Source organism: Halyomorpha halys, unplaced genomic scaffold, assembly GCF_000696795.3.
Source record: "Halyomorpha halys isolate HHAL.00 unplaced genomic scaffold, Hhal_1.1 Scaffold73.1, whole genome shotgun sequence".
Lineage (NCBI taxonomy): Eukaryota > Metazoa > Arthropoda > Insecta > Hemiptera > Pentatomidae > Halyomorpha > Halyomorpha halys.
The window spans coordinates 641,554-653,474 of NW_027104949.1; the positions used below are offsets into that span (position 1 = coordinate 641,554).

An 11,921-nucleotide genomic window follows, 5' to 3' on the forward strand; every position below is an offset into this window, starting at 1 on the left:
GCGATTCACTGGTTAAATCCTGAAAAACAAGCTATAAAACATAAAAATAGGAATATGAAAACATGAAATTTCAATTAATGTTTTTATTAGAAGGAACTTCAATAAATAACAACAATCTTTGATTTCTTAATAATTGAATATTGTTAACATGTTTGTCTTTTTTTTTTAAAAATCCACATGTTAAAACTCATAAATGTTATGAGAAAGTAAGAAAGTCATCGACTTTCATCGATCGTAAAAAACAAAACAAAAAACAAATAAATACTTAAATTAAGAAGTAACTAAATTGATGAACAAGACTAGATATAGTCATGAATATTAAAAAAAAAAATTGTTCGTCAATCAACACAACATTAACTATGTCATGAAACTTACTATATTATCACAAGATTCGGTCACCTACAGATGAAAAAGAAACATATAAATAATACTTTTAAATAAATACAATAAATAATAAACTATACTAAATACCAGCACCATACAATCAATTTTAAATGTCCTCTTAGGAATGATTGAGTGATTCTAACATTAATTCTTAACCTTAAATCGGGCTTGTTTACTTTGGGCACCAAAAAAAAAGCTTTGGTTATTCTTAAACAGCATTATCGTAACTATTAAACATAATGAGCACTATACCAAAGGTAAAACCAAAAGCCCAGTTTAGGGTTATATTTAAATTGATAGCAGTGAGATTTAAATAAGCAGAGCATTACAAGAGCACATTAAAGCCTACGACTTAAGGAACGGAATGATGATTGGTGCGATGAGCTCAGGAGTATTGAGATGGAGGTGGTGTGTGCCTTCAATTTCATGATAAGCAAAAGAAGAGCAAGTTGCCTTTAACCGTTCCAGTACCATTGGGTAGACCTCCGGGCTTTCCAGTTTGAGGCCATCGGTTGCCCGAATGTTCATGTAACGACATTTTATTTTGTCCGCCATTTCTAGGACAATGTCTAATGATGGCATTCCCAGTCCTGCGACCTGAAATAGAAAAGAATAATATCCTTACTAATGTTTGTTTATTTTTGTTTAATGGCATAAAACATCACTCGTCACCAATGACATTTAATTTTGCTAACATTTATTTTATTATTTTTGTTTGTCTGTTTGAAGTTATACTTGTGCCAGTAAATCTTTTGATTTTAAAAACTTATTTTATTGTTTTATCATAGTCTCTAAGGGTTTTCAAAATATTCAGGTTCAATTCTAAGCTATTGAGGACGTGAAATAGGGGCATTTCTGGAATATATGGCTAATTGTCAAATTGTTGTTACAATATTGACATTTTGAAAGAGTTTGTTTTGAGATAAGATAGGAGTGAGTGAGCCTCATGTGACCTATACTGAACCTAGTCAGTACGACCTCCTCTCTACGGCATTTATGGCTGGAGGTACCCCAGGGATTGGGACAGGGATCATCATGTTTGAACTGATAAATCAGTTCATAGTCCCTAAAGGGTTAGCAAATAATTAGCAAAATAAAACAACTGCATCTATAAAGATATGATAGGTATTATATAAATGCCAAACCTTAAGTCTAATGTCTCTGCAAAACTTATATTTTTCTGCATCTACTACTTTAGACATTCCCCTTTTCATCAAAATCTCAATTCCCTCCTTCGTGACGGAACCTCTGTAACCGCTCAATGCAATTTCCACCATATCATCATAGTTGTAACATGGTTGCGATTCTGGTAGCAAGTTTTCATACTTCAAGAAACTAAAACATAATAAAAAAAAAAATCATTTATTATAAAAATATATCTCTTTTTAATATATAGAAAAGTTTTTAGAGATCACCGGGTAATATTTTATTTTACACATAAGATTTAATAAATTGTAGAACAAATCAAAATTCTGGGATGGTGAATTTATTTATTTATTTTTTTTCCTGCTTACATTATTTGGAAAAAATGATAAAATCTGAACTATAGAAGACGTGTAAATTACATTTATACAATTTGAGCAACAAGTAGTACAATTAAATAAACAGTTGTATAATTAGTAAAATGGGGGTTGATCTCAGAGTTGGGCAACTATGAAACTAATGGCTAACATTGCCATGAATACGATATTTATTTATCAATGATTCATTCATGATTAAGGGTCGTATTCATGGAAATTTTAGCTATTAGTTTCATCAACTATAGCTAATTTTTGCCCATCTCTGTTAGATAGTTAGATATAACAAATATTAAAAGAATATAACAATTTACGATACAACATGATGATGAATACCGTTTACAGGATTAAAACCGATGTTTAAATTGGTAGCAATCAATCGAATAGAAAGGATTAAAAAATGACAACATCAAGATAAAGAACAAATGGTTTGTTTGGCCTTGAAATCAAGGTTAGAAAATGAGACAATGATCCAAATGATGAACTCAGCAGTTTAAGGTTAACACAATTAATGTAACCATTAATAGATGAAATGGCAACAAATATAAAACATGCGATAGTGATTAACTATTTAATTATAAACATAAAACTTTCAAGGAAATAAAAAAGGTATTAAGAAAGGTAAATATGATAATATTAAGAGTCAATCAGTGAGAAGGTTTAAAGCCTCACTTTTTTGTATTTATTTTTTTTGTTACACCGTACCAGCACATTTCTGATATACAGGAGGCAATCAACAGGTAAACAACCACTAGCCAATTCTATCTAAAGTGAGGGAGGGAGAGGGGAGAGGTCCTCCACTAAATATGACCAAAACAAAATTTTTAATAACTTTTTTTTATTATTTATTTTATAAAGTATTATATTATATCTTGTATTAGTATCATCTACTATCTAAATCTATAATATAAGTATATTATTTTCTTATTCTCTGAATTAAGATTGTTATCTCGTTTTGATGAAGGCCTGAAATTCAGGTCGAAAGATACTTATTTGTGTATCTTCAATGACCTCTCCCCCGACCAAATTCTCCTCATATCTTAATAATTCAAGCATTGCAGAGGCTATATCTAACACAATCCCAGGTGTTATTTTATTGTTTTGTTTTTCAAACATTTTTAATTACGATCATTTCTTTCTTACTAACATCCAACCTGATATAAAAAAAATTATAATTTTTTTTTCAATATTCATATATCATTACTTATATATTTCATCATTTGAATTTCAATTGCTCATTATATATATTTCCTTCCACTCCTTTCATTATGTTATTTTTTTCATTTAAATGAGTACTGTCTCATTTTTAATCATTTGTTTTGTATAATTTTTAATTCTACAGTATTATATTTTATCTTATATTAGTATCATCTACTATCTACTTGATTTATTGTTAAATATATTTTCACATTTTTTTTTAGCCTTGAAATTGACATCAAAATGTTGGCACAAATAAATAACTTTTACTTATTTGTGTATCTTTACTGAACGCACCCCCAACCATTTTCTCCTCATATTGAATCAACGGACAACTATAAACACATCATTCTCGATTGGTTAAAATTGTTAAAAATAAAAATTCTGCATTATAAATTTTTTTAAAATTTTGTTTCATAGATGTTGACATCTTGTCGAACCAAATTTGTTATACTTTGCCGAATAAATAAAAATGAAATGGGTAGTTGCATCTGTGCGGACTCAGATTCTTAATACTTTAGTTAGTCACATTTTACAGTGACAGAGTAAAGAGTTAATGAATTAATGTCTATTGCCTAGAAAATGAATTTTTTATTATATTACTATTATTGTTAATGTGATAAATGATTGTTTATAATAAATTGTTCTTCTTTATTATTGTTTATGTGACTGCTAATGAACAAAGACTGCATTAGATAATATTGAACTTAAAATCAACAGTAAGTTCTTAGGTCTCGTCATATTATGTAAAAATGAGGTGATTAATCGTAACACACCTCAGAATTTGACAATGTCATTCGATTCGTGATTATCTCATAATAAGGAGAGATCCACTTCAGTATCAAGTGACTAAAGTAAATACCACTGTGAGTCATGTTTTTTGTGGAGTGCATCAGCAGCTCTATAAGCATTGGAGGGTAATGAGGGAGTGTCTACGAAACCATTGAATTATTTCCTCTAATATAAATTAGATTTTTAATTTTATAAACTTAATATTTACTCCTCACTCAATTAACATTATTTAATTTTCCAGTTTTAAATATTAATTTATTTTATATCACCTATGGCTTGGTATAGCTGTAAAGGCGTATAATGTGTATTTTCATGTCTTCTAAAGATAATTTTATAAATAATTTCCCACGTTTTAGTTTGCATTATAAGCAACAATAAATATACTATGATGATTTAAATTTAAGAGACTCATGATGAATAGACACAATGAGTTGAGGTTAATAATAATAATTGCTTTTGAATATTAAATAAAATATAAAATGACCTAGTCTATTATTAAGATGGCATTGACAATAGAACAAGGTCTAACCTATTGAGAGAACATAACTATGCAAATGTTATGCTACAAAGTTCAACAATGGTGTCTCATAAGTTTGTTACGCATATCTATCGACTAAAACATGCAAATCATTATCCATACACTTAACTTTTTTTGTTCATAATTATTAGATTAGATGATACTAAAATGAACCCTATTAGGAGCAAACATGGCATACAATATGCGTTAGCAACCATAAAATCAGAATTTCAAAATTTTGATAATTTTTCTTGAAAATCATAACTGAATAAGAAAATGGTAAATTTTAATTAAAATAATATTGTTCTTTTTCTTTCTTGGGAGGTAGCTTATTGGTAAGGCACTGCGCTACAACTCCAAGGATCCAGGTTCGAACCTGGTTGTGTTAGATAATTAATTTATTTTTCACTGTGAGTCAATCCTGTGTTCGGGAGTCCTCATATAGTGGGTACCTTTATTAGGTAAAAATCTGGCAGTCAAGTGCGATTCAGACCAAATCACCTCTTTGCACAATGATTGGTCTAGTAACAGTATTTATACTGCACCCCTAACTCATAATGGGTTAGTTTAATTTTATGTTTTAACAATAACATATGAAAGGAGCAAGAAAAAATTTTTGCAATTTAATTCAACAAATTACAGTAACCTCCTTATATCTCTTTCACAGTATTGCATATCATATTTGTAATACCAAGTACCTAGTCGATTTTATCAAATAAATGCATAGTTGTTAAGAAAGCTTTCATTAGACTCTAATAGATGACACTAATATTGTTAAATTGAAAAAAAAAAAAAAAAGGAAGGACTTTTATCATTTTTCTTCTGTAAGCTTCATTTGTTTAAACTTCAGAAAATTTTACTAACATAAATAAAAATTGAAAAAAAAAAAAAAATGAAAACTTACGTATCAATAGATGACCCGGTTGATTTGACTAGCGTTTCAGGTTTAGAAACCCTCGGGCAAACAATATCTAAAGAGACTAATTTATCTATTTCGTCGGGAAAACATGCAGCATACATGAATCCAACTGCGCCGCCGAGTGAATGACCGACTATAGAGACCTTACTCCAACCGAAATGTTTAACTACACGCCTCGTAATATGAAGGCCATCCCAAAAGAGATAGTACATCTGCCCCTGAAAAAAATCAAGAAAGAAATATTATTTGAGCCATTCATTCAGTTGAAAGAATGACTTCATGAATTGATTCCATAAAAATTTAAAATATGAAGGAGATCATCGGGATTGCAGTCAAAAAGGTACAAAAAGTAGTTAACAACAATTTATTTGCTGATGTTTCGTCCCACTTTGTAGGGCTTTATCAGGGCTAAAACAGCATTACAAAATAAATATTTTGACAATGTAGGATAATAAGATACAAAAAATAAACTAAGGTAGGCTTGAAAATTATGTTAATATATGTGAAAAGAAAATTATATAAGAATGACTATTTTTATCTATTTTTGTTATTTTATATAACTTTTAAATCTACCTTAGTTTACTTTTTTGTATCTAATTATGCTACATTGTAAAAATATTTATTTTATTTTTTGTTCCTTTTTGACTGCACCCCTGACTATATCCTTTATATTTTGAAAAATATGGAAAATCATTTATAAATATAACATAAAAATCTAATATTTGGCACTAGTTCAAAAAACAAGCTCCAATCTAGGATTCGATTTAAATACAAAACTTACTTAAACAGTATAAGCTTGATCCCCATTGAAAAAGAAGTGGTTCCCAAAGTGCATGCCACAGCATGGTGGGATGACCCAAGCTTGTGCCAGAGGTGTCGCAAGTGAATGCCACTTTCTCAAAATATTACAAAGAATGAAAAATTAAAATTAAAACAGACAATATACAGTAGATCAAAGTATTTACACCTTGCACTGTTTTTCTTACATATTCAACAGCTCTTATGATAATTGTGCCAACATTTTTATTTACTTTTTTTTTTGCTCAACAAGGGTGCTTGAAATTTTTTTAGTCCATGACAAAAAAATGTTGGGAACAGTTCCCTTAGGAGGTTTGTTTATCCCTTTTTAACAAGAGGAATATGCTTAAAACAGTAATAATAATTATAATAATAATAATAATAATATATATAATAGTTGACCTTATAAATTAAAATATATTAAATTCTTCCTTTTTGATCGCAACCCTGACCATCTTCTTCATATACAGTAATAATAAAATGTGTAGCTTTTGAAATTTTCAACATTGGAGCTTGTTTTGTGAACTAGTAACTATAATTCAATAAATTGTAAAGATCTTATATTATAAATTGACAGAATAATATAAATTTTAAGTTGAACGAATGAATGAAATGTGTTTATTAATGAAAAATACAAAAAATTAATCTATTTAAACAATATAAAACACATAGACGATGGAAAAATATCCGTCTGTCAAAGCCCGTGAGCAATTTTAACTAAAACACAAAAATAACAAAACTTAATACCAAAAAAATATAAGTTACATGCTTTAAAAACAATGTTTTTAACAAGTCAATAATTTAAAACAACATAACAGTAATTATATTTAAAGAAACAAAACAATCATATCAAACTTTAAACAACGGTGGCATGGCTTTAATCCCTCACATGTTAACCAACTGAGCTCTTTCCAGTGTAGCCCATCGCACATAGTTGCTAGAGCTCTCCAAAAACAGTCTTTTAATAAACTGAGAAATTAATCTGGAGAGTAGGTCCACTGTTCAAAATATATTTTCTAATTTTACTATACTTATGGCAGGCTCATAAGTAAAAAATTTCAAGTTAAGAGAATGTAAATTTTTGTTTACTTTTCAGCATTTTACTTTATCTTATCTTCAGAACTATGAATTGATATCAATTTTTTTCCTTATATTATTGTCATACTTTATATAAAAATAATAATTCTATTGCCAAATTTTTTTAAACATCATACCAGCCAGAGGTCTGTTTCAAAATGAAAGTTAAAAGTATTAGTCCCTAAATACAAGCATATAAACTACAAAGTACGAGTAATAATGCTTTGAATTACAAAATGGCATGTCTCTTACTGGTATTACAGAAGTTAAACAGTATAATAGTACAAGTCCATAGTAAGCCTATGCCAGAGGAGTTCATTTAAAATTGTATATACTCCATGCAAAACAGCATACTATATGTATGTAAAGTGGAGTTGACATTGAAACATGTTAATAGTATTATACTACGAATATTAAAAAGATAAAGAACAAAAAACAAAACAAATATAAAAAAAAAAATCAAATGTTCTTATGACAAGAAAAGCTCTATAAACTAATTGTATTAAATAAAAAAATAATTCTTAACTATAAAACAGAGAAAAAATATATACAAAAGTAAATATGTGTGTAAATAACTAAAAAAGTGAAGTTAATAAATTAAACCTGGTGAATGCATTTAAATAATCAGCTCCCATATACATATATTTCTGTTTTTGTAATAATTAAATATGTACGAGGAATATGTTTAACCAAAAAAAAAAGTATTTATCTAGAATAAATGAAATTATACAATTAAAACAGGTTGTAGAAATAATAACTAATTAATTATAAATAAAAACTAAAAGTACATGAATAAAAAAAAAAAAAAAGAGTAGGAATTAAATATTGAACTAGAATAGACATGATGAAAATATAAATTCAGTTATATACAATTGTCTAATTTCATAATGAAGAGGGATCAGTATTTTTTCATCTTGAGTTTTCATACTTCAGCACTGAACCTGAATGTAAATTATTTGATGATTTACATTTCAGTTGGTGGTTTGATTTCCTTGGATATCGATATTACAGATGAAGTGCACTAGCTAGTTTCTGTATTTTATAAAGATTTTAGATGGCCGAAGTGGCCATGTATCTTCGTGTGTTAAGCAGATTTTTTATTAAATTAAAACTTTGTTGTCGGTATAAGGTAAATTTAAAAAGTATGTTATTAAAAACTATAAGGCTAATAACTAACACTGATAACAGCCTCATAGCCTAGATAGAATGCTTTGAAAACAAAACAAAAGATGTTTAATTTTAATATGAAACACAACAATACGCAAAGGTATAGATTAACAACAAGTATAGATTGGAAGATGGAGTGGAATAAAACCTCATAACTTGAACATTTAAAGAAGTAGATAATAAAGGAAGAAATAGGCTTCATTATTTAAATTATAAAATACGTATTTAAGAGGTTAGAACAAAAAAAAATAATAGGTACACACCTTGGGATACTGCGATGAAAAACCATGACCTGGAAATTCTATGCACAATGCAGCTAGATCTGCAGGCAATAAAGCAACTAAAGGATCAAATGAACCAGCATTGTCTTGCCATCCATGTAGAAAGAGAATAGGTTGCTTATCTTCTGGCCCCCACAATTTCCCTGATGAATAATAATTCCATTATTAAATTAACTAACATGAGTAAAAAATAACTCACAAGTAGGACAGTCACAAGCTATGACCCAATAACCCACAACTCATCCACTTACCATGAATATCCCCCCAGGGAACTGGTATGGTGATTTCTTTGAAAGATCTCTCACCAGCCATGATATCTTCTCTGACACAGGACACTACTCAAAATGTTGCCGCACTCCTTAAATCAGGACATCCACCTAGGAGACTGGATGTGTTGTGGAGTGGAACGTACATCCTTCATGGAGTCGCACAAAGAGAAAAAGGAAAAAAACACTCCGGGTCCGTGACAATGCAAACTGAGCCCCGCGCCGCGACCAGCTGACCCTTATCACTGATAGTACACTGGAAATCTGTGGTCACTGTTACGCTAACGAACCTCACGTGATTCTGGCACGATCCAAGGACTCTCTGAGTAATTTACCTAAAAACGATTATTACGTCAGGTAATATCGACACATCACATGTGTCAGATATAATTCGCGAGTAAATACCCGTGTAGTTGCTGTTAAATAAACAACTTTCGCCCCCTAAATGATGTACATGTGATCCCATCAGAGATTTGAAATGTTAAAACAAAAAGATAAATTCAAGGTTAATCAGGTGTTGATGTCATACCCGACTGGTGCTACCATCTGTTGTTCCTGCCCGCAACTACAACCTCTAAAAATTAAAAACCTTTTAATTTATTGGTTTTAATTAATTTATTTTATTACTTACAAGCAGAGCCGGCAATACTTCTTTATTGCTTTATTTGAGGATATATATAAATTAATTAAACGCTATGAAACTTTGATATCAAATAATATATAGATGAAGTGATAAGACTGTAACTATAGTAACATAAATGATAACAGCTAACTTCGCTGTATAATCGTTTATACTGGTCCGATTAAGTTGATTTTTTCTTATTCTATTAGACAATTAGATTATCTATATGATATGAATACTTTACAAGTAAAAACCCTCATTGTGTTTCAATACTTGTACTATATTCAAACAATTCACACTGACTGAACTATCGAACTGGGGTAAAAGATTTTTCTGGAGTGAAACAAAGTTCATATCCGATTTTAGCACATCGAGAAACTTTTTTTTTTTAATATCTTTATTGAATTTTACCACTCTATATTATATAATACATTCAGTAAATTTGATCTTAGTTAAAATGGAGTGTTACAGGCGTGTAGAGAAACTACCCATTAGTGCCACTCTAGTGACATTTTACATTAGAAGGTCTCGTGGTCATCTTCTTTTTAAGCGCCTCGGAGGATTGTCAGGAATGGAAGAGGATGCAAGGTTAGAAACTTGTGGATTTGGGTGGTTAGGGAGTTTATAATGGAAGGATTGATATCTGGTTTGGGCTAGATTGGTTACATAGGGAACATTAAGGTCTTTATGTATGATTTTAAAGATTGATATTGTAAGGATTTGATACGAGAGGAATTCGAAAGTTAAGTAGAGCCACAAAACTCAGCTCCGTATGTCCAGATAGGCCTCATAATTATCACGTATACCAGTCTTTTGTAATGGATTGGAAGTTTAGACGGTTTGTATAGTAAGTGCTATAATAGTCGAAATCAACGTGCAGTTTCCTGTCTTTTCAGTCTTGTGTGAGGATTCCAGGTTAATCGTTTGTCCAGATGTAGTCCAAGGTAGCGGATCTGTTCTACAGGGGTATGAGTAACGTTATTAAATGAAACTGAAGGGAGGTCGGTAGGTTTACGACGAAGGGTAAAGGTGATTTTATGGGATTTGTTGGACTTTATCTTAATCCTCCAATTACGACACCATTCTTCGAGGGCTGTGATATGAGAAACCCTGAAATATAAATTTTCGTATTTACTCTACACCAAACTTGGCAGTGGTTTAGGGCTGTATAATCTGCACCTTACAAACCAATTGCAATTTATACCATACAAACCGTGTTTAATTAAAGAAATTAGAACCGGACTTATAAAATAAAACATTTGAAATGTTTTTCTTCGTTTGAAAATTTCGCCCTTATAAGGGCATTAAATCTAAATTTCTAATTTTAATTTTCTTTGAAAAATGGAATTTGAGGTTTTTTTTAATTTAAAAAAAATTGTGGACATAATTTACTGAAATGTTTGTAATGCTTTTTTTTCAATAATAAAAATCATTTAATAAAATTAGTAATATTTTTTTTTTTTTATCAATCTTCTGAAAGAGACAAATCGATTGGAATATAATAGCTATGAAAAAAATCATTTTTTATGAAAATGAATAAATTATCTTAATTTTGATATTAACTTTGATATAACTTTCATTCTACATTTCTTATAAGATACTTGTTGATTTAATTACCGAACATATAATAGGGGTATCCATAATGTTATATTAAATGTAAAATGTTTTACCATGTTAAACATTACAAGTATAGGATAGTTAGCAGTCCTATTTGAAGTCATATTAGGTGGTATCTGCATGAGAGCTCCTAGACGGATTTCAGAACAGTTTTTTTTTATAACCTTTCCTTCCAAAACTTCATGTTATTGTTTACTTTAAGTTTTGATTAAAGTAATTTATTACAACATGCCTTTAGTGAAAGTTTGGCCGTTGATGTCTTGTTGATCTAACTTGTGAGGAAGATAATTAAGATGAGCTAATTGACTATTGTAATTACATTATTATAACTAACTAACACAACTAACAAAATAATGAAGAGCACATCTAGTCTGTTGCGTGAATGACGACTTAACAGACTCTCAACCATGTTATATGTTATATCGTTTTTAACATGGTAAAAGAAGAAAAAGTTTCTCCATTTAACATAAGTTTTTCCATTTCACGCGCTTTAATATGTATACTAAAGATCATGAATAACCCTAATGTCTTTATAATAGGGGTATTCATGATCTTTAGTTTAACATGTTAAAGCATGATTAATTGGAAAACTTATGTTAAATGGAGAAATATTTCCTTCTTTTACCATGTTAAAACGATATAACATAAACGTGTTTATGAATCTGTTACTAGGTCTGTTAAATGGAGAATGACGTGGCGCAAACAGACCAGCTGAGCTCGTCACCGTTTTATTTGTAGTCGTGTTAACTTACTTGCTAGTATTTTGT

At 29.7% G+C, this 11,921-nt stretch overlaps 1 protein-coding gene across 1 annotated transcript; it reads right to left on the minus strand.

Annotated features, from left to right (window-relative positions):
* Positions 1 to 358: 358 nt before the first annotated feature.
* On the minus strand, positions 359 to 9,400 carry kraken (serine hydrolase like 2 kraken). The gene is made up of 5 exons (XM_014439036.3): positions 8,901 to 9,400; positions 8,632 to 8,792; positions 5,312 to 5,544; positions 1,530 to 1,719; positions 359 to 981 (listed from the first exon to the last, which is right to left on the minus strand). Exons 1-5 carry the CDS (start codon positions 8,959 to 8,961, stop codon positions 730 to 732), a joined length of 897 nt encoding a protein of 298 aa, XP_014294522.1. The 5' UTR covers positions 8,962 to 9,400; the 3' UTR covers positions 359 to 729.
* Positions 9,401 to 11,921: the final 2,521 nt, after the last annotated feature.